The sequence below is a fragment of the Camelus bactrianus genome, chromosome X (genome assembly GCF_048773025.1).
Source record: "Camelus bactrianus isolate YW-2024 breed Bactrian camel chromosome X, ASM4877302v1, whole genome shotgun sequence".
NCBI classification, from domain to species: Eukaryota; Metazoa; Chordata; class Mammalia; order Artiodactyla; family Camelidae; genus Camelus; species Camelus bactrianus.
The window spans coordinates 93,784,968-93,809,050 of record NC_133575.1 but is presented as its reverse complement, the minus strand read 5'-3'; the positions used below and the strand labels follow the sequence as shown (position 1 = coordinate 93,809,050).

At 36.5% G+C, this 24,083-nt stretch overlaps 2 protein-coding genes across 3 annotated transcripts; one reads left to right on the top strand and one right to left on the bottom strand.

Annotated features, from left to right (window-relative positions):
• Window positions 1–1,013: 1,013 nt before the first annotated feature.
• C1GALT1C1 (C1GALT1 specific chaperone 1) lies at window positions 1,014–4,701 on the top strand. The gene is made up of 2 exons (XM_010963935.3): window positions 1,014–1,216; window positions 3,322–4,701. The coding sequence occupies exon 2, from the start codon at window positions 3,327–3,329 to the stop codon at window positions 4,281–4,283; it is 957 nt and encodes a 318-aa protein (XP_010962237.1). The 5' UTR covers window positions 1,014–1,216; window positions 3,322–3,326; the 3' UTR covers window positions 4,284–4,701.
• Window positions 4,702–15,125: 10,424 nt separating this feature from the next.
• MCTS1 (MCTS1 re-initiation and release factor) lies at window positions 15,126–23,879 on the bottom strand. 2 transcript variants are annotated; one of them, XM_010963937.3, is made up of 6 exons: window positions 23,553–23,879; window positions 22,073–22,225; window positions 21,440–21,537; window positions 18,549–18,682; window positions 16,100–16,167; window positions 15,126–15,333 (listed from the first exon to the last, which is right to left on the bottom strand). In XM_010963937.3, exons 1-6 carry the CDS (start codon window positions 23,561–23,563, stop codon window positions 15,252–15,254), a joined length of 546 nt encoding a protein of 181 aa, XP_010962239.1. In that variant the 5' UTR covers window positions 23,564–23,879; the 3' UTR covers window positions 15,126–15,251. The 2 variants fall into 2 exon arrangements, with proteins under 2 accessions (XP_010962239.1, XP_010962241.1); XM_010963939.3 differs by lacking the exon at window positions 23,553–23,879 and adding an exon at window positions 22,927–23,033.
• Between the last annotated feature and the right edge of the window lie 204 nt (window positions 23,880–24,083).

Genomic DNA, 24,083 nt, shown 5'->3' with positions numbered 1-24,083 from the left:
TTCAGTCCACTTAAACTGGGTCGTTGCCAATACTCAAATCTACATGTCTTTAGGAAATCAGGCCCTAGTAAGTCACCAAGTTATTTGGATGGAACCAGGTGACAGTACATTTTTAAAATCTGTAAGAATGTGTTTTGTGCTTTTTAGCAAGAAAAAAAAAAAAACCTTTCTGTCACAAGAGTTAATTTTAAAAGACAGATCACATGTAATTTTAATGTATAGTGGAAAGAGAGCTCTACACTTGTAATTAGACCCGAATTCTAGTCCCACCTTTGCTATTAATTACTGTGTAGCCTTTAGGAAGGTACTTATCCTTTCTGGTCGTGGTTCCTCACCTGGAGTTCTAACATTGGTTAATTCCACAAATATGTATGTATTGTCCACTGCGTGCTGGCATTTGGCTAAGTGTTAAGTGATACAGGAGTGAATAATAATAATAATAGGTAACAGTTAATGAATGCTTACTCTATGCCTGGTCTTTTGCTAATGTAGTCAAAAGCACTATCTCATTTAATCTTGCATGACATAGCACTACCGTGGTATTTTCAGAACTTTACAAAGGCGGGAACTGAGGCATAGCGAGGTGAAGTAACTTTCCCAGCATACCAAGGGACGCGGTGAAGACAGGATTGGATTCCAGACCGTGGGGCTTCAGATGCCATTCCAATAACCGTAGCGAATCCTTGCCCTTATAATTAAGGACTATTTCAGTGGCCTGCATTTAATCCCAGCCCAGGAGTACCGGGAGGAACCACTGAGAGACCCGACACAAATGCGGCCAGGTGCAACGCTCTACCTAGCACTCTGTTTCCGCGCCCGGAAGGTGAAGAGGTGGGAGGAGTCAGCGAGTTGTAAGCACGCACGCCTCTCTGAGCGTCCCATTGGGTACAGGCGAGCGTGCGGGTCACGCCAGCAGGACGCGCTTCTCTGAACTCGGCAGGGGGCGGAGGGAAAGGGCGCGCTGCGTACGCGCGGGTCCTTCTGACGTCGGCGCGGGCCGGCGGCTCCGCCCCGCGGAGGGCTCCTTTGCCCCGCCCCGCTGCCGGCGCCGTCGTGGCGTCCACTTCCTGGCCCTCCCCACCTTCAGCGAGACCAACGAGAGGACACCGCCTGCATCTAGAGCAGCCTGACAGGAACGTAACCGAGTGGCGCGCGAACGTGGGAGGAAAACCGTGCGCGGCTGCGCTTTCCCGCCCCTGAGCCGTTCTAGACGCGGGTGAGTGCTGGGGCATCGGCTCGTACCTGGAGCGGCCCCCCGAGCGGCCCGGCCCCGCCCCTCTCCCGGGGAGGCCCCGGGTCCTGGCCCACTCCCAGCATGCTCCACGCGATGTGCCCGGGCAGGTGCAGTGGGAGAAACAGTGAATGGGGACGACCGAGCGCCGCCTTCCTAGAGGCGCTCCCTCGGCCCCTCCTTGGGGTCTAGAGGTGACCACGTTTTTCCCCTCACCTCTGTTCTCCATTTCATCCTCCTCCCTTTACGTACTCCACCCCAGCCACCTTCACCTAAAAAGATTCATCTCAAAAACCACTTCAGTAGTTTCTGCCTTGTTTGTGCTGTTGTGCGGTTTTAAGTTTCCCTCTCCTCTGCACCAAATGTCCTATCATGTTCATCTGTAATGTTACTTTTTGTTTGTTTTTGCCTTCCCTGCTGGAAAAAAAAAGCTACTCCTTAGAATAATTTGTGAAAATGATTCATAAGTAATATCCCCATCAGGAAGAACTCTGACATACATATGCTATTATCAAGCTAAGAGACACCGGTCAATTATCATATATTGGCCAGAAATAATGAAAACTGTAATGTGAAATGCCAAAGCCCTATATAAATTAAATTAATTTTAGAATGCATCTGATAATTGTAATATTAAGCAAAGCTTGTTTCCTGACAATTCTCTTTTCCTTATTAGAGCTGTTTGTTGACCAAGTTCTCTGAGTAACACAGGAAAGCCGTCCTGCCTCTTTCCCCACCTCCCATCCCCGCTCAGGAGTTACATCTGTCAAGCTGTTCCACACCTTGTCCTTCTAGTATAAGTCAAAGTCCCTTTCCTTTAAAAGAAAACCCAAGGATGGTTTCCTTGTAGCAGTAGGGTGATGTTGGGTGCAAAATATTATTTATAGTTAACGGATCCCACTTTTTCATTTATAGGAAAGCAAAGTTATTCAGTAACTTATTAAATTCTTAATAATATGAGTAGAAGCACTGTTGAGATCATATTCTGTAATACAAGAAGCATTAAACTGATGTCAGGATATCTGACTTCTAGTTCAGTTCTACCTCTGACTGTGACTTTGGGTCAGTTATTTAATCATTGTGGACCTTCTGTTTCCCTATCTGTAAAATGGGAAAAATGACAGTTGGTTACTTCTAAGGCCCCTTTCAACTTTAAGAGACAAAGGGAAAATCTGAGTAGCTCAGTAGACCATTCCTTGTGGAAATAGAGGGGAGATTGGGAAAATCTCAGCAGTTGTATTTAATGTTGGCTTTTCTTTTAACTTCTAATTGAAATAAAAGTGTAGACTTTCCCCTTTTTACTTTCCCAGAGATTAAGAAAATGACTTGGGAAGAAATAAAAATGTTCATTAATGATCCCCAGATAACGCTTATATTGACTCATTTCTAACCCAAATAATTTAACCATTTTCATTATGGGCTTTTATTACATCAGTTAGTTGGGATACTGTATTGGAAACCATTTGGACTTAGGGATAAAAGAGTAAATATTAATGTATATGGTATCAATTTCAAGAAACGTGCTTTAGATGTACTCAGAACACCTGAGGACAGCAGCCATCAGTTAAATAAAGCGCAAAGTTGAGAACAAATGCCAGTACGGATACCACTGGTGATTTGCCAGTTGTAGGTGGTTTTATCTATTCAGTTTAAGGTTTTGATGTAAAACTCCATTTATAGCCACAGAGGTATTTACATAATATAATGCAAGCTTGTGAAACTAAATTCCTTTAAAGAGAATGATGGATGGACAACCTCTGTAACATTGGTTTCTGGGTTTAGTGCTTTGATTTAGTACTTGGTTAATTAAATCCCCATAGATGAAGTGCAAAAATAGCCTCCCAGAAAACTCTACTGCAAAGAGGTATTCCTGCAAAATTCCGGTTTATACTGAACAGTAATCAGATACCAATGGAAGCAAAAAATTCTTAGACTTCCTGATACTATTTGCAACTGATATGATTTCAAACTTGGGAACCTTTTTTTTTTTAATGTTAAGAGCAAAAGGTAAGTATACGAAGAATACCAAATCAAATCACTAGACTAATCCTTTTCTATTAAGTATCCTAAGGATCTTTTTTTCTTTATAGGGAAAATGCTTTCTGAAAGCAGTTCGTTTTTGAAGGGTGTAATGCTCGGAAGCATTTTCTGTGCCTTGATCACTATGCTAGGACACATTAAGATTGGTCATGGAAATAGAATGCACGACCATGAGCATCATCACCTGCAAGCTCCTAATAAAGAAGATATCTTGAAAATTTCAGAGGATGAACGCATGGAGCTCAGTAAGAGCTTTCAGGTATACTGTATCATCCTTGTAAAACCCAAAGATGTGAGTCTCTGGGCTGCAGTGAAGGAGACTTGGACCAAACACTGTGACAAAGCAGAGTTCTTCAGTTCTGAAAATGTTAAAGTGTTTGAGTCAATTAACATGGAAACAAATGACATGTGGTTAATGATGAGAAAAGCTTACAAATACGCCTTTGATAAATATAGAGACCAATACAACTGGTTCTTCCTTGCACGCCCTACTACATTTGCTATTATTGAAAACTTAAAGTACTTTTTGTTAAAAAAGGATCCATCACAACCTTTCTATCTAGGCCACACTGTGAAATCTGGAGACCTTGAATATGTGAGTGTGGAAGGAGGAATTGTCTTAAGTATAGAATCGATGAAAAGACTTAACAGCCTTCTCAGTGTCCCAGAGAAGTGTCCTGAACAGGGAGGGATGATTTGGAAGATATCTGAAGATAAGCAGTTAGCAGTCTGCCTGAAATATGCTGGAGTATTTGCAGAAAATGCAGAAGATTCTGAAGGAAAAGATGTATTTAATACCAAATCTGTTGGGCTTTTTATTAAAGAGGCAATGACTAATCAACCCAACCAAGTAGTAGAAGGATGTTGTTCAGATATGGCTGTTACTTTTAATGGACTGACTCCTAATCAGATGCATGTGATGATGTATGGGGTATACCGTCTTAGGGCATTTGGGCATATTTTCAATGATGCATTGGTTTTCCTACCTCCAAATGGTTCTGACAATGACTGAAAAGTGAAACAAGAGCGTGTATATGATCATTGTATAGGACATGTGTTGTCATTATTTGTAGTAACAGCTACATATCCAACACAGAAATATGTTTCTTTTTCAGTTTGGTGGCACTGGTTTATTCACACATGGAAGTTTATTAGTATATTTTTAAATAGGGCAGGGTTTTTTTTTCTTAAAACTCATGCAAATTTCAGGTGTGTTGGAAAGAAATGTTAAAAGAATAATAATTTTACAAATAAAGGATATATTTATAATGTATTTATGTGATAAATTCTAAATTATGATCATTAAAAATCCGTGTGGCACATATTTTTGCTGATTGATTAAAAATGTGGCGTGTCTTATTAGCTTTCTAAGATATGCAAATAAAATCTCTAGTTGTGAATTTGTGATTAAAGTAAAACTTTTCACTGTGTGTTTGTTACTTCTAATGTTGGTTTATGTTCTAAGCCTCCACAAGTGCCAGTGGATTTGCTTTCTTCAAAATACACAACCAAGCAATAAAGGAAATATTCCCAGCCAGTATTAAAGTGAAATTTAAAATCTGTCCCTGAGAGGAAAAGTGAAAATTACTTGTAAAGGTTAATAATTTTCCTGGGAGCTAATTTAGTGGCATTACTCAGCACACACAATTTCATTGTAATTCTCTGTACTTCTCTATGGCGATACTGAAATTGAAGTGGTGACTGTAAAGAATGTAACATCATCTGTGTTGTTTCCCAGTTAATCTGGCTCTCAGCTGTGGCTTGGATAAAAGTACATCAATTGAGATTTATTTACCACTGCAGAGCAAATGAGTTCTTTGGAAGTCTCCTTTGAAGAACTTCTTTTGGTATTTTGGCAGTTTCATTTACCTGCATTGAATCTGTCCTGCTTTTGGTTTACCTGTTCAAATTCTGAGATTTTTTTCCCCCCATGTTCATGGTTGCACTATATTCAACTGTTTTTGGTGTGGAGGCCTTATCCTCACCATTCACCTTGGATTTCTATACCATTTGCCTAATTTCATGGGCTACCCATTAGCTTTATGGATGGCACATGCAATACAGTATAAATGTGTGAAATACTTGGAGCTGACTTGTCCTATAATCGGGCCTGCACATGCCATATTAAGTCAGATCCATAAGGCCCCATGGGGTGTGAAACCATGACATTTTAGAAATCAATATTTCCTGTAACTGGCCTCATGATGTTAATGGTCTCCCACAGCTTTTGCAAACCAGAAAGAATTTCATCAAGACGGCCTTGGGCTTCAAATTATCGATCATCAGAGTAGTGTGTAAAACTCTTTGTTGCAATTTATCTGATTTCCCTCATTGGGGATTTTGATTAAAACTAGGGGTTATTAATTTTGAAAAATAAGAAAACCTCTTTATCAAGCACTCTAATACATGGTCTTAGATATAATTACTACAAATCAAATGATGTTCGGTGTGAGTACAGTGATAAACAGTATCTCACTGTGATACCCAGTTCACAAGTGTCACCTTGCCCCCAACACCAATATATTAATTTTTTTTCTACTGTATTTATCACCTTCGATTATATTAGCGTATCAAGAAAAAGCTGTAATAAGTATGTCAGAGACTACATTCCTAGTAGGTACTAAGGTAACAATTGCTTTTTAAAGCAAATTGATGCTCTTAATTGTATTCTTATACGTGAGTATTCCTTTAGAAAATGTTGGTTGCTTACATAGTATGCTATCTCATTGAACTTGGTTGTACCTAGTCTTGTAGATAAAATCTGAATCAGTAACATAGAAAATGGTGCTACTAAGGTCATGATTACAAATTTGATCACCATGTATTCAGTAGCCAAAAACTGTAACCCTAACTCCACTATGTTATTGAGGAGAGAGTTGGGAAGAATGGAGGTCTAATTGATCAAGACTGTGAATATATTTGACATATGGCTGGCTAATGGCTACTCTATTGGACAACACAGGTCTAACCAATTCCAGAAGTATGAGACCCACTGGCTGAGATATGAGTGAGAGAAAACTTAAAGTTTCTTTTAAAAGTTGTATTAATCTTCCTGGTTTTATTGAATGCAGTGGAAACTGCAACCTGACTTTTAGCAGTCCCCAGGCCACCTCCTTGGACAGTTTCAATCACTGGATCTTCTTTCTCAAAGGCAAAACATTGGATTTGGAACAAAATATGTATTAGACCTCTTGGCTTTTTTTCCATGTAGCTAACAGATTGCTTGCGTATCAAGTCTGACTTAAAATGCCCAGGTTTTTCTGCAGTGCATTTAAACAAACCCATCTATTGAGCTTTCTTAAAGCAGGGCATATCTGTATTAGAAAAGTTACTGAAAGCAGACTCTAGTAATGATGTACCACTAATTTCCCACTCATATATTTAAAATATTGTGTTCCTTTTAGTGCCAGCTGACTTGAATACGTATCTGAGTGGTTATGTGAAGAACATGTTTGTAAGTTTAGCTTTCTTTTGGCAAAGAAATTTGGAAATTTTTGCTAACCTTCCCACAAAGGAGTCCCCCAAAGTCTAATGAATAAAATAATCATTCAATTCCAGTATCAAAGAAAAAATTCTATAAAGTGTTTAAAGGGTAATGGGGAAAATAACTTGTTTAGAAAGTATGAAATGGTAGTGTCTATCTGGGGTCTCTAGCATAATTTTAAAAAAAAGAGAAATCCACCTTTATTTGTGTGGAGTCTGTACACTATACTATTCCTTGTATATTGAGTATCTATGAGCTCAACACTAGGTTTGGTATTTCGTGGAAAGCAAAAAGACCCCGAACACATGATTCATACAGGGAGTCAAACAATCACTTCATGTAAGCTTTGCATGAGCAATAAAACAAGCCATTGTTTATTATTAGAAAATGGTGGTCCTTCCTGCCTTGAAAGTCCTCAATTTGATAAATGCTATTAACCCACGTAATTTCCATTTCCTTGGTAGTTTTCACTGATTCCATGCAAAAATGGCCACATTGGCTTTGCCATTGCTTTGGAAATTTAGTGAAAGCCCTGGCAGAAAGAGCAGGGCCTAAAAACAAGACTCAGATTTTCTATGGATGGATTGGAGGAAGGATGCCTTCAGTATGTGACAGGCTTGCATTTGAAAAAAAAGTAAGAAATGCTTCTAGTGAGTGACTGATAAGACATCCACAAAGGTACTCAAAGTATTGCATAAGTGAGGATGCTCTAATAGTCAGAACACCAGCCCCACACCATCTGAGGTGAAAAGTGGTGTTAGCTTGATGGAAGACTCTACTGGCACTGAGAATCTTCTTTTCCATATTTCCTACTCTAAGGCACTCACCTCCAGAAGGAAGCTTCAGGGAATACTGCCCTTCTCCATTCCAGTGCCATCCAATAGAAATAAAATGTCAGCCACATGTGTAGTTTTAAATTTTCTAGTAGCCACATTAAAAAAGACACATGTGAAATTACTTTTAGTATTATATTTTGTTTCACCCAACATATCCAAAATACTGGCATTTCAACATGTAATAAACAGAAAAAAATGAGATAGTTTACATTCTTTTTTTTTATTAAGTCTTTGAAATCAAGTGTGTATTTTACAGTTACAGCACAGATCTAACCAATTCCAGAAGTGTGGGACAACCTCCCTCCCTACCCTAGGGCTGACAGTGAATGAAAGAAAAATTGAAGTTTCTTCTAAAAGTCCTATTTATTTTTCTGGTTGTTTTGAATGCTATGGAAATTGCCACCTGACTTTTAGCAGGCCCCAGGCCATCTCCTTGCAGGAGTTCAATCACTGGATCCTCTTTCTCAAAATTAACTCATTAGATCTGGAGCAAAATATAGATTACAGCCCTCAGCCTTTTCCCTTTGATTATAACTGAACCAAACTACTCCTGTCATTAATTTTAATATTCGCTAATCCTTTTCCCCACCTACCTTTTGGATGAATTGATTGTCACAAAGCAGCTGCTAGCTCTGCCTTTGCACATTACACTCTATACTCTCATCTCCCCACTTACTCACCCTCCCCCTTGTATCATCTTGTGAAAAAATCCAGCAAAGGCTTCTAAATGGCATAACCTTTAAATGGTCACAAATCACTTAGCTTGCAGGTGACTAATAATAAAAGTTCAGGACTAAGTCCAATTTCAAAAGATTTTCCCAGGACACCCTGCTGATGAAGAGAGAAATAGAACATTCCTTCAGAAGCACACTGTGCAAGCAGCCCACTCTTACCACGTTCTAATCCTACCCAAATTTTCCCACTGTGGAACAGAGGCTTGGCCAACTTACACTTCTCTCCAATTGCCCATAGACAAAAGATGGTGATGTGACTGTGGGCTGAGGTTAATTAACATTTTATGAAATATGAGATTTTCTGCAAAACAAGATTTGCAATCAGGGAGACCTAGGTTCAAATCCCAGTTCTGACATTTATTAGCAATGTATCTTCAGGAAAGTTATACAACCCTTCTGGAGCCTTAGTTTTCTCATTTGTAAAATGAGAATTAAAATCTACCTCACGGGATAGTCATAAGGATTAAGCAAGATAAATAAGTTGAGCTTGTGCGTATAGTAGATGCTCAAGGAATGTTATTTCCCTTTCCCTCTGACCCATTTGAACAAGTTTAACTAGCACTTTACACATTTAAAATGTATCAATCCTTTTTATTAAATATCTTTCTGGTAAAATATTAAAATATTGATGTGAATAACAGCTGGTATTGAATATTCAAATCCACAAGGGAACTCCTTAATTAATAGTTCTAAGATAACATCTGTATATTGAATCTGTGCCATGCAATAAAACAGCTCTTCCTCAAGCAGCTTTTTTATAAAGTAAATATTTTTTAAGAAGAAATTTGGAAGTTGCTTTTAAGATCATTAACTTAGAACATGTTCCCCTTCCACAGCAAATTAGGTATTATTGGAGCCGAAATCACCCAAATCAGTATGGTTTCTGTCTCCTCACACTTTAATCAAGATGCTTCTCTTTATATCGACAAAAAAAACTCTGCTTAAGTGAGACTCTTGCATCCCCAGTAAATGCATCTAGGCATTTGGTACTTGAGAGGAAATTGGGTTTGACAACACCCAGAAGCTAATGAGGCCATGTGCCTACTCTCAGACTTCTGCATTTGGGAGCAAGAAAGTGGAATTACTTTGTGGACTCCTTTCAGAACATTTTACAAAATATAAAATTTTAACCTTGTAAAACAAACACAAAATAAATAAGTGCAGTATAAGTGTTCAAGTTTTTACTACATTTTACCTCTTACTATTTTTTAAACAGTATAAAGCATTGCCAGTGAAAAATAGTTTCCAGTCACGTGCTTTTTCAAAAGCTATTTAGGAGATAGACATTAATTTGAAGGGTTAGATTGCTGTTATCCCACTAAATGAAACTCTTTCTACTCTGTATTCAAATGCATTTCAGGTTGAACTTTCTTAAATCTAAAATGCTTACACAAGCAAACTTTAGAAAGATCTTAGTCATGCAAAAGCATACTTTTTCCTAATCCTGGATAAGTCAACTCTCTAAGAAAGCTGTCCAGAGCCTACAGGGCACAAAGGACTCTCCTCTCATCCTCCTCACCCTGCCCAATTTAATCCAGATGTTTAAGTGAACAGTGAATTTTGGCTTTAAAAAATGAATTCTGAATGAGGCAGCATTAGAACTGAAGAAAATAGCATTCAGACTAAGAAGTGCATACAACATCTTTCAGATCATGGGAAACTAAAAATTTGTTAAAAATCCGGTATGCAGAAACACATTTCACGCCCCACTGATAGAGAAACAAAACTAGAAGAAAGTGCATGCTGCTTTTTTTTTTTTTTTTTGTCCTTTGAGTTGGGAGTGATGACACAGGGGAAGAGGTGGAGGGCAGGCTGTGAGGGGGTTCACATCAGATGCCCACAGCATGCTGCTTTTAAAAGTTGTCTCAAATTTAAGCTCATTCAAGGGCTATTAATAGTATCAATCTAACATGCAGTTTCATCACAAAATCATCTTATTGGTTTGCAAGTTTCCAAGCCTTAGGGCTTCATCATGCATCAGTATAGGACAATCCTAGCATTTGGGGACAAAGACAGAAAGTGTCCCCATTGGAAACAGAAGTTGGTAAGAATAAAAATGGATTGCCCAACCTTGAAAGTCTCCCCAGTATGGCTTTCCTTGAGACAAAAAGGTAACTGAATTTGATTTGTATTCAAGGCATATGTTTGGAGAAATGGCACTTTCTCTAGGCAAGTGTTTAAATGATTTATTGCTTAAAACACAGACTTTTGCTCACATGCTTGTGAAAATCAGAAGAAATTACTTATTTCACCATAGATTAAAAGAAAGTTAATAGTTATCATGGACAATCAAGTCTTGTGATAAAACACTAAAAGTAAATCTTTGTACATTTTAAACTTAGGGTTTCCCCCCCATGATAAAGTTTTGAGAACATTTACAATGAACTTGAAGGGAGTGAAGTAAATGATTATGCCTTAGAAGTGCCCTATATTCACATATTGGCTAAAATTAAAGTATTTTAAAATTGGGGAATGGAACAAGAAGAGCAATAAAAACTATGATGTGGAAATCATGATTTGTTTTATTTTTAAAATGAGATTAAAAATTTTGAATATAGAAGATAATCCATTTAACTAGAATTAGACAATAGTAAGGCATATCATTCTCTGTAACAACCAGAGCTTTAAGTAGAATTATTTCACTAATTGATCTCTTGTTTCTCAAATTGTTCAGGGATAAAATCTGGTGTTTAATTTTTCACTCCAAGAGGCAAATATTAATAGTACTAATTAGCTTAGATTTTTTAAAATGTATTTTTCCTCCCCGTGACCTGTTCTAATGAACATGATATTATTAGGATAAATTCCAGTAAATCATCTCCCATATCTCTTTCCATATATACATTACATTCTCCAAGAGGCCAGCCTCCTAAACCAACCAACCAACCAGTCTTAACAGTCTCAGCATAGATTTTAAAACTGGTTTTCAATCCCGTTCATTCACTCCTATTCTGATGGAGTTGTAGTCCTTTACAAGTACTTAATTAGTTTTAATACAGTATTAAACACATTAATGTTATAGTTCATTATATCTACTCATTCTTTCACCTATTAAAAAAGTATAAAGTATACATACAACATGTAAAAACATATAATACACAGTATACATTTACATGCATCAGTCTCCATGTTGACAGGCATGATTTCTTTAGGAACTATGGCTGAGCGACTAATATATTAAGAATATTATTTAATCTAATTTTTACTGCCTTAATACAATGAATAACATACTAAATATATGTGTTCTGAAGGGCTTTCAAAATATATTTTAATGGCCTAATTCTGCTTGAGAACTCAGAAATGATGGCTATTGACATAGGATGCACACATTTTTTCCTCTCATTATAAATCAGTTTTAGTAGATATTCCTTTAGAAATTGGAAGATTTTGAATTTCCTGAACAGCCTTGAGAGATATATTCTCAAAATTAAGGAACCTAGGTAAACAAAGTTAAAATATTTACCACATTTTGTTTGGGCATACATTCATTTCATATTCCCATTAATAGATAATTGCTACTTTTTTAATATTCTCATGAACAACAAAAAAGTGAAGTATTTATTATAATGAAATACCTCTACAAATTTGGTCATTTGCCATTCTTTTATCTTCTGAAGTACTATGCTTAGAAATACTCTAACCTCAAGTAGCTGATTTTACTTGCAGGGGGAGCTTGGCTGGATATAATCATTGACATGTCATTTGACTTTCTGCTTGGAGACTAACAGAAACTAGAAATGTTCATGGCTACCCCTGTGATAAATCCAGCTGCTTGTTTTGGGTCCAGAATATATTTAAGAAAAAAAAAAAGGAAAATGCAGCTGCCAACAGAATACCACCAAACCACTATAATAGTCAGCTAGAAGAGGGCTGATCTGGCCTTTATATTACTGCACAATGGGACAACCATCTGAGCTGGAATACTGAATTGCAACTCTAAGACATCTGGATTTTTTTAACCTCACATTGGATACAATCTATGGAATATTTTTATATTTTGTTCATGTATAATTTACAAATTTTGATGACTGAAATTAGAAAAGTATTAGTAACTTCCTACTGGCTTTATAAATTGGTATTGGGCTATTACCATTACCCAAATTTTTTCAAATGTAAATTTACTCACTAGACTGGAAGCTCCTTAATGGCAAAGGTCACTAGTGTATTATTCATCTTTGTGCCACACACCTAAAACCTAGATGTTCAATAAAAGTCCACTGAGCTGAACTAACCTTGGCTGAGTAAAAGTGTATCAGATACACAAAAATGGCTAGATTGTCAGTTGGCTTGACACAAAATTAATTCTGAAATTGAGAATAACTGAAGACACACTGCCTGTAAGAAAACAGGCTCTCCTTGTATTCCTACTCTAAGGAATGTGGGTAAACTAAGTTTCCTTTAAGCATAGTGCATAAAGAGACTGAGCTATCTGCTAGTTTAACCTCTGAATTGGCTTCCCTGCGTGACCTAATAACATTTAGAACCTGAACAGGCTCCCACGTGCAGACTGACACCCCTGATTAACTCTGTGACCTGAGGCCTCAGACCCAGCGGAAGCAGGAAACATACGTATTTAGTCCACATTACCAAGGCAACAAAGTCAATATACCTGGACACAGTAGAGAAACAAGCACAGATGATGCTGAATATCTTTAAAGTGTTCCCTACACCCCCCGTAACAGTCGTTAGAAATGTGGATAAATTATTTCAGAAATCAGGCAATTAAAACTTCTCTAGTATGTTGTGTGTGCTTTGTTTTTCATTGCTAACACTCCATAGCCAATCTTGGTCATTAACATTGTCTTAATACCAAAATTAAAGGTTCAAAGTTTCGTTTTGACATAAATGACTTAAATATTCTCTTTTTAAGATTATAAAGCGTTGAATAGGGTGCCTCTCCCCTAAATGGGGAGACATCTAAATTTGAAACTAGTAAGTCAGCATAAAAGAGACTATCTGTTGAAGAAACCTACCCTCAAAGATAATTTATAATTGTGTTACTGGTGAGATTATTTATACTTTTATCTACCAGGAATAAATAATACAATATAATAATATGGTAAGTCATAGAATATAACCATCATAACAAAGGAAAATATTCTACATAGAACTTAAAAAGGACATAGGAAGTAAAATATCAGGGCACCTCTCTGGGCTATAGGAAAGAAAGATTTTGGCAGACATAAGCATTCTAATTAATGATGAAGCAGGAAAAATTCTCCAAGCCTTACCCCAGCCCAGATTAAATATTCCCCCCAAATTACCAACCTTCCTTCACTCGTATCCATGTTCACCAAGAAACTTCCTGTTTACTGATTGTTTCCCCTAAGCAGATGTATCACCATAAATTAATACATTTACATTCTAACGTGGGAATCTCCAAGTCTTACAGGTTTTGTTAGTGGGAAATAGTTTTTCAATCTGAGTCAGACCCTGGATCTCTACCCTTCACCTATACTGTATCTTGGGAAGCCCAGCTGCAACAGCCAGCCAAATGGTTTTTCTCTTTTTACTATCCACCCTCACCTTTCTCACCAACTTCTAACTGTAACACAGGTCACCACAATCTTGTGAATGTCTGTATCCATCTGAAAAATAAAATCACATGTCATCTATTTGTAAACAACCAAATGAAGATGGCTGAGACATAGTGTAACAGCAATGTTATTAGGAAGAAAGGCCTGTTTTTACTTATATAAATTCATAACCATTCATTTAACTCTCAAAACAGCTGACTATTCTTACTGAAGTAGGTCCAGGGCCTTCATATGCCACTTATGATAGGTGCTACACATTCTTTAGGGAATACTGTGGGGACCCAAATCTGGAAGTTATAGGCATCTGTGTAGTATGATTTTACCCAGCTTCAAGAGAGGGCATTAAATAAATTGAACCTGAATCTGATCAAGCCTATCTGTTTACAGGCTATCCAGGGGCATAAAAACAAGTTAAATTACTTTATGGTGATACAATCAACAAAATCCAGAATGTGGGAGGAAACTCTGTAAGACAAAACAACTAGAATTTCTTAAATAATTAATTTAAAGAAGGTAGAACTGATAGATTAAAAGAGACTTAAATAAGTAACAACCAAATGCAATATATGGACTGTGTCAGATACCAATTTCAAGCAAACCAACAGTTAAAAAAAATTAAAAAGAGAAACGGTTAAGTCCATTTGTCACACATTTGAACACAGTCCAGATATTTGACCATATTAAGAAACAGTTAAATTTTTTAGGTGTGATAATGATATTGTGGTTATGCTTTTTTAAAAAACACTTATCTTTTAAAGATACATATCAAGGTAATTATGGGTGAAATGATATACCTGGGATTTGCTTCAAAATAATCAGGGAGTAGGGTGGGAAGAAGTTGAGTGAGACATAGATAAATAATACTGGCCATGAATTAAAACTGGGTGATGGATACAGAAAAGGTCCATTATACTGTTCTCCCCATACTTCTGTATATGTTCAGAATTTTCCATAATGAAAAGTTAAACAACACAAACAAAAAACACACAAAAGAGAAGGGACACTTCTAGGTGCCCTGGGGTAATGGGATAAAAATCCCAATCTAGCTTCCAGCCCCATTAAGTAGTCAGATTCTCTGCGGGATCAGCCACACACTGGCAAGTTCACTTACTGAGTCTTGCCCTTCATCTTACATCATTAGCCTAAGAAAGAACATTAAGTTGTCTGAGTTTGGTTACTTACCAGATACCTTTTAATGTCTAAGTTTGTTACCCAAATTTAGCTGGAGTTTAAGAAAAACTAAAATAATCTTTGAAGCTAACAGAAGTTTAGCATCTGTTTAATTTATTCAGCATAACCACAGAGGTATTATCTTCATGCTGTGACACAGACACAAACACAGATACAGCACAATATCCATATTTAGCCCAAGCACATTCCTTCTGAGGCTCATTTATATGTCTTCATATGCCACAGCCCATCATTTAAATAATGGATATTTTCAATGCCAATTCCTTTGTTGACTTTCTCACTGCAGAAGGAATAAAGCACATAAACATATTGTTACGTATTTCTATAGGCCTACTCATGGTAAATATAATTCAGGGTGCACTGCTATTTTCCAATTATTGAGCCACATGTAGGAAATTTATTTATATTACACTAACATTATCATCTATATTAAACTACATTACTCTGCTGCAGTTAATGTCTTAAAGTGATTCTAGTGATCTAACTAGTGGGTCTACAGAAACAGATTAATGATGTCACCATACCAGGAGAATATCAAAGTGTTATAATTAGCTCTGAAATAAAATTAGTAGGAATAATTTAATCAGATGAGTTGCAATGTTTTTAAGTATATTGACTATATTTTGGCAACATATCTTTAATATTTCCTTAATATTTTACACCACCAGGTCAAAATAATAAGATGAATACAGTGTGGTGCTGAATTACGTCACTGTTTTAAAAACTAGCAGCCAAACATCTTTCCCCACACCTAATTTAAATCACACTAAATTTAAAAGTTCCTAAAGTACCACACACATATATATAAAACAGCTGTATTGGCACACGGGTTCTTTTCAGAGTGCTTAAGAAAGAACGCAATCCCAGAGATAAAATCGGTTTCAATGGCTTCTTTAGTGCTAGGAAAAATCAGAAATGAGGCTTCTATGCTTAAATATTTGTAAGATGTGGTATGAATGAGAGCAAATTTCACCTGTAATTCTGATGCTTCCTGCATAAGTTACCTATATCTCAAAAGCTAAGAGGGCCTAATGTGAGAAACTTACATATCTTCTGCAGACATCTTCATGACTCCAACACACAGAGCATGCTGTTTTCCTTCTGCCATGATTGCCTGAAAACACACAGCTAAGAAAACTATTTATCAATCGAAATAGTTTGGAGAGGGGATGTCATGTTACTACTTAAGCCACTTTGAAACCAATTTGCATCCTCGCCTAGACCATTAACTCCTTGAGGGCAGGGACCTAGCAGAATCTATGGGCACACTGCAAAAACTCAATAAATGCTAAATGAATGAATCTAATCACCATTCTTGGTCTTTAAGTCAAATGTTAATACTATATAACCCAATGCCAACAAAAGGAGAAGAGGAAGAAGATGACATGCAAAAAAGGAGATAAAATTTCTTGCATATAAATATTAAAACTGAAATAAATATCAGTTGTTCTAGTGCTTTAATCACTAAATGGTGGCTTTATATAAAGGACACATTAAAACAATAATTATATATCCAATCTATCTTTAAGAGCCCGGTGTAAGTTTCAATCTATCCAGAATAACCAGAATGTTCTTGGTTATCATTTGAAGTGTCTAGAATGTTAAATACTGCAGTACATTTTTTTTTAAAAAAGTAAAGCTTCAAGGGTATACAGTATCTCTCTGTATGAGTATTGCAACTTTCAAAAATTCTACAATTACTTCAAAATAAAGATTATTTTAAAAGTAAACGCTAGATACTAGGAAAATTTTCCACTTAAGGGAAACTCCAGAACTATAAACTTAAAAAACTTAAACAAATCATAAACACAAAAGGTAACCTGTCCTCACAGATTACTTTTCTCCATTGGTGTTCAATTCATTCATTCATTCAGTGTTCCACAAATATTTGAGCACCTATTATATGACCAGTATCTATGTCAATACAAACTGTTCCTAAGATATAAACATACAACTTACACTACCCCTTAGATATAACTGCCACAAGAGAGGACACCCTCCTTTTGAGCACAGGACACACTCTTAAACTCACCCTACTGGCCTTCCCACTCCACAGTGATTTCCCTATTCCTACCAAGTATGGTTCCTTTTCTCAATGAGAAGCAAATGGCCAGATCTATGATAAACAAGAAGATGCCTTCCTGTCCAGACTAGTTAACAAAAAACTATTTAATCTAGCAGTTTGAGTTTTTTGAGATCAAGCTATCCATTCTCATTGCTTGGCTCTGCAGTAAACCTTTCTCTGCTCCAAACTCCTATGTTTTGGTTTGTTTGGCCTCACTGTGCATCAGGCATATGAACTTGCATTTGACAACAGATGCAGCCCTTGAGCATTGTCTCCAAGTTAATGATCCCACAAAGTTGGAGAAGATGGGTAGCTGGGGAAGAAAGAACAAAGTTGCTCACTATGGAATGATTTTAAAATGTCATCTTACTGACAGGAGGGTATGAAGTAAGCAGTCTTGACTACAGTCTGTACTGATTTCAACTCTTTATGGTAAATAAATATTCCCTATCTTTATATTTTCTTCTTATTTTATGTGAGTTTTTACTTGCCCCTCTCTTGGCCAAGAAAAAGAAAAGAAAAGAAAAAAAAGAAAAAGAAAAAGAAAAGAAAAGAAAAGAAAGGAAGGAAGGAAGAAAGAAAGAAAGAAAAAGATTTTTTTAAACTGTCAGACTGTCAGTTTTCCTGAACACAGATATAGTATCCCCACCTCCGCCCTTTGTGTTCCCATCAATTTTAGTTCACTGTTACGCAGAACATTTTCTCCTTTTTGGTCATCAAGATGATAATTCATCACTGGGTTTCATGTTCACAAATAAACTGAGGGAAAAAAACTATTTAATCTAGAATATAACTGAAACAGCACTGCAGAAATAGAAATAATGCAGAATTATTCAGCTACATCATGTGCTGAATAGATCCTTAAGGACTGTCTGCAGCTTTAACATTTCTCCTTGAGAAAACATATTCTGAGGCCCAAACAGCCAACTTAAAAATGAACTTTTATTTTAAAATAAAAGTTGGGGATTGCCAATATTTCCTACTACTCACTTCTAACATTCTACCTGGTGCCTAAGATCTTTTCCCTTTTGAGTGCTTTTACTCCAGTGTATCTAGGGTAAGTCAAACGTAAAAGTAGCAGTATGATGTCCAAATAAGAGATCCAATCACATCATATATATCCTCTCCATTAAAAATCAATAGTTTTATACTGGATCCTGCACCTAATAACATTGGGCCTAACTGAGCTGAAATGTAGCTGGGACCCTTTCATTACTTGTTCTCATTTAACTTCTAAAATGGGACATAATTTAGCCTCAAGAAATAATGTTGCTTCCCACATCTTCAAATGTAACCAAAAAAGCATGAGACAACAGTAACAGTAATCTCCAAAAAAGTACATCTAATGTTCTCTTAGATGGTAGATCTTTCAGTAATAACAAGAATACAATGAACACATTTTTTCAACAGTTACAGCCTGGGAAGGATACAACAATCGTATCTACTGCAGCAGGGTAAAGTTTAGCTCCAGGAGAAGTTAAGCCTGGACACATGATATTTGCTCCACTGAGTACAAATTTGATGGCTCCCTTATCAACCTGCTGGTGTGGCAGGATAAAAGGATCTAGAAGAAAAGAAATACATTATATAAGTTAATAAGACTAATGACTCAACAGGAAAAGCAAAGGACATCAACAAATATTTCCCCAAACTGCAGTACTCTGATGGATGTAAAATGAAACTGAAACACCCTCCTTCACCTATCAAATTGATATATATTTTTAAGTAATTTCCGATGCTACCAAAGAGTGTAGGAAAATTGACTTTCCCATATACTACTAGAAGGCTTATAAATGGGTACAACCTTTCTTTAGGACTACTTGGCAACATGTACCAAGAGTCTTGAAAAGGTCAAACTCTTTGACTCAGTAATTCTACTTTTAGGACTTTATCCTAAGAAAAAAATGAGAGATGCACAATATATTTAGGTAGAAAGATATTCATTACAGTACTAATATTTATAATAGAAATAAAGTAGAATCAACCTAAAGGTCCAATAATAAAGTAAGAGCTAAATGACTTACGGTATGTCTAAAAATATCTATATAATAGAACCATGTTTGGAGAATATGTAATACCCCAAGAAGTGTTCATAATATATCTTAAGTGAAAAAAGCAGAATAAAGAACTGCCAAAAAGATCAGTGGTTGCTAAGGGCTGGAGGAGAGGGGGAGGTGGGAGGGATAAATAGGTAGAGCACAGAGGATTTTTGGAGCAGTGAAACTATTGTGTAAGATACTATAACAGTGCATACATGACATTATGCAATTGACAAAACCCACAGAATGTACAACACAAAGAATGAACCCTAATGTAACTATGGACTTTGGTTAATTATAATAATGTATCAATATTGGTTCATCAATTATAAAAAATGAAGCACACCAATGCAGGATGTTAATAATAAGGGAGGCATAGGAAGGAAGTATATGGGAACTCTGTACCCTCTGTTCATTTTTTTTTCTGTAAACCTAAAACTACTCTAAAAAAGTCAACTAATTAAAAAAAACTATATAACAAAGAGCCCAATTTAAAAAGGAAAAAATTATACATTTACATATCTGCACACACACAGACATACACACACAATACAGGAAATAACTGGAAGCACACTGACATATTAAGGGTGGTTATCTCTATGTCATGGGAATACAGGTGATTTTATTTCTGTATTTTCCAAATCTCTAGAATGAACATGCATTCCTTTCCTTTCATAATCTTAAAAAATGTATTTGTGTGTTTACTAATAATTTATAACCTAACAATTAAATAATCTCTGAAAGATTTAAAACAATAACTGTGAGAAAAACTTTTTGGCCTCTCAGGGCTCTCTAGGAATAACAATAATTGGTAAATGTATTCACTTTAATGTCTTACCACTAGCCCTTCCACTAGTCAGAGAACAAATAAGTCTTTTTCCTATCAATACTAGAAACTAAACATCTCACTGGAAGAAAGAAATGTGAATGAATGAATGTGCTTAAAAGCCATAATTTTTTCTAGATTTCCATCCACTTTAATATCTGCCCTTTAATAATAATGATGATGATAATGATGACGATGACCCTGACCATGACAATGACGATAAGTAGTAGTAGTGGTCATTTATTGAATAGCTACATTGTAATAATGGCTATGGTATGTTGAGCACTTACTATGTTGCAGGCATTGTTAGGTGCATTATAAGTGTGTTACTAACTCATTTAAGCCTTACAACCAGGGGAGATGTAATATACAATTGTCTCCATTTTTAAAGATAAGGAAACAAGACTTAAACAGGTTAAGTGATTTGATAAAAGTGACTTGTACTGAGAATTGAGCCCAGATCTGCCTAACTCCAAGTTCACATTTTTAACCACTATATTATCCTGCTTCCTGCACAAGAATAACTTTAAGATGTTCTAAAAGGTTGGTTCCCAGCAAAATATTATTAAATAGGAACATCTTTTTCTTCCAACTTATTGTAAAAATGCTTAACATATAGAAAAACTGGAAGAATAGTTCAACAAACACCAGGACACCGTCTTAGATTCAACAATTGTTCATTAACACTTTGCTGTATTTGCTTTATCTCTTTCTATTTATGCACACGCCTTTTTTTCTTCACCATTTGACATTTCAGAAATAATGCTTCACCATAAATAAGCACACGTGCCAGATACATACTGACTTGAAAGGCAGAAATTTTACTTCACAGTTGAAAAATTCTCATGCATCAGGATTGCATCTTCCTTTGGGTTTTCTTTTGTAATGTACTCAATCTAACAACATGCAAATGTGGGTATGTAATAAACATTATTTTGTTTCTTAATACCTGAACATGGCACTCAACTAACAATAACTAGGTCTCCCACAATTAGCCCATACTTTCCCTTAGATAGAATTATCTCTGTGAGGCAAATCTGGAAACAAATTTAAAAGAAAATGTTCACAGCACTTATCACAGTTTGTGAATATATATTTGTGTAATCATCTAATTGTTGTCTATTCTTCCAACTTGACTATTAGCTTCTTAGGACAGGGATCATGTCTGTCTTTGCTTCCTATCACATTCTCAGAACCTAGCTCAGTGCCTGGCACAAAGTTCAAAATATATTTGTTGAATGAATGAATGAATGAATGCTCTTCCTTGAGCTTTCTGGAATGCATAATGAGAGAATCTGTATTTTTCAGATTTGCCACAAGATGGGGAGGGGGATTCATTTTAGTTTTATATTCCATGTAACCTAGTACTCATAAATAAGTTAACTACCAGAAGTCATGTTCAACTCCTTTTGTGCCTTTCTATATCCCCAAATACATATTTTCTATCAAGACTTACATTTGTGAAGTAATCTTAGGGTTGGATAAAAAGGCCCTTCTCTTTGTCTAAAAAATAGTAACTCTCCATTTACTGTAAGGATTTCTATATGTTCATGGCTGTAAGACAAATGTCACAAAGTACCAAATTAGATATTTTCTTTCAAAAATGAATATGCCAAACATCCTTTAAGTAATGTATAATATGAAACATGCATATATAGAGAAAGTGTAGCTTTTTAAAAATTTTTTTCAATAGAGGCTAAAAAAAAGAAACACTGTTTAAACTATTTTATCTATCTTACTAGTCCAGTAAACAAAAAAAGAAAAATATGACTTGCTACAATTTTATTTCACATTTCATTATTTTAACTTTATTGTTAGATAATTAATAAAACAAATCTCTAAAGCACAAACCAAAAGAAATCCAACTCTGAATGAAAACATTTAATTAACTCTTTAATAAAACAATCAGTACACAAAGCCACATTGTTCACAAACATAAAAAAATCTGAAAATACAAATATTCATAAGCTTAAGTTACTCGTTTAAAGTAGATAAACATAATGTGAAAATAATTACATTTATTATGAGTGCAATCTAATCATAAATAGTCAGCTACTCTGAGCTTTACACAGAAAAAAAAAAGACTTACCATCGCACTATTTTGACAGGATCTTTCTTAGGCATGATTTGATTAAGCCATGGTTCAATATCTGGAAATTGCTCTATCAATTGGTTCTTAATACCCTTTATAACTGAAGTTTTCAATTGGATGCAGTTGGACACATTTTCTTTTTCATCAAATCTGCCAAATGATTTTTGCAAGGAAAAAAAGGGTATTTCTAAGAAAACGTAACAGAATAGCTAAAGGTCTTGTTAAATTTTTATGAAATAAACTGTTTTTTAAAATACTACTCCCGGGGGAGGAGGGGGTTATAGCTCAGTGGCAGACTGCATGCCTAGCATGCACGAGGTCCTGGGGTCAATCCTCAGTACCTCCATTAAATAAATAAATAAATAAATAAATAAATAAACCTAATTGCCCCCCCCCAAACAACAACAAAAAAAAGATTTTTAAGTTAAAAAATATGTTAAAAAAATACTATTCCCCTTTTATTCTGTCCAGCACAAAACCAATGTCTTAATGCAATATTAAAATAAACTGTCATATATACAGAATTAGCAGGGGGAGGATATGAGGCATATTTCACAGTATAATCTGTAATCAGCTACACATATGCCTTTCCTGGAAAATCTTACTCAGTTCTACCCAGGAAGAAACACATTCCTACCTATAACAAAACCTGTGTGAAAAAATAAAAGCAATACAAAACAAAACAAAAATACCCTCAAGCGTTGAGATACAAAAGACCAACCCAAATAGAACACAGAAAATCAGCCTCTTCTAAGCTATGTAATCTACTGAGATTTTTTTTTATGTGATGACGATGATGGTATTTAAGATACCTATTTATTTTTGCTCAAAATGTCATGCACAAAACCCACCTTCCTTTGCCCATGTTCCCCCTTTGTCTTTGGCGTCTACTAAATCTGGAAGGCAAACCCACTAGGTAGGTTCCCAAAGAATTTTTGTCTTCCTTACACTGAATAGCCTATGGAGGAATCACGCGATTTTCAAGACAAGGTTAATCTGGCAGCTAGGCAATAGGTATGACAGGCCGCTTGCTTCCTGTCACCCAGACTCCTTCACTCCCATGACCCAGGAAGTCAAGCCTTCCCTTATTCAGTTCATAACTAATAACCACATGGCAGTGAGTGCAGCACTCTCCTCTCAGATAAAGAGGATATGCCCCCAAATCACAGTGCAAGGATGTGATTGGTAGAACCCTAGCAATGCAGATAGGATAGGGAGAGGGGGCAAAAGAGAAAGAGTAGTAAGGAGAAAGAAAATGAGAGTGGGAAGACCGAAACCCGATTGAGGATTAGGGTTGAAAAGCTTAAAAAAGTATTGCCAAGTTGCGAGTGAGAGCGTAATACTATAGAAAACCTTAGGGAAGTAAGGATGGCAGGGTCGGGGCAGAGAGAAAGAGGATCTTTGCTCTCGCCCTCTTCCCCACCCCCACCCCCACCGTTTTTGTGAGCAGCCGATGGAGGCCACAGCATGTCCTTACTTCTTGAACATGATCCAAGGTGAAGGGGGTGACGATAGGGAAGGGCCTGAAATGGGGAAATACTGAATTAGAAAGGGGCCGGCAGATCCCCTTACACGAGTAAGGCCGGCACTGACAGTCGGAGCAGTTGTCGTTCTCCGGAAAGGGAGACAGCCGGCCGCACTTTACGGTTCTCGGTGAAATTTGACTACTTCCGCTCCTCTAAACACGTCGGCGGTTTTGCCGGCCCTTTTTGGGTTACCGATCCCTATCCAGAACGGGTAGCTAAAAGGGCGGGACTTGAGAAGGAAGAGATAGAGCCATCATTCTAGTACCAGGAAGAGAAGAATGGAGGGGGCGGGGCAATCAATCAAGGCAGTGTTTAAAGCTGTTGCGTCACTACGGGCTCCTCAAAGGGTCAAGATTCTCTCGTTTTTCGTTGCTCCCTACTGTTAACTTAGACAATGTTTTAGTGGGAGTGGATTTTGTTCCCTAAGACAACTGAATGGATTAGTGCTTACAGCGTGAACCTAGGTAGTCCTCATGACGTCA

Bases quoted from the DNA above. Each gene is read 5' to 3' on its own strand.
- C1GALT1C1 (XM_010963935.3), top strand. From the start codon at position 3,327: ATGCTTTCTGAAAGCAGTTCGTTTTTGAAGGGTGTAATGCTCGGAAGC.
- MCTS1 (XM_010963939.3), bottom strand. The intron at 18,683-21,439 runs GTAAGTCTTGAT...CTTTTCTTCTAG, and splicing joins CCTAAGATTACTTCACAAAT to ATCCTTTTATCCTGCCACAC. The intron at 16,168-18,548 runs GTATCCTTCCCA...GTGTGTTTTCAG, and splicing joins CTGCAGTAGATACGATTGTT to GCAATCATGGCAGAAGGAAA.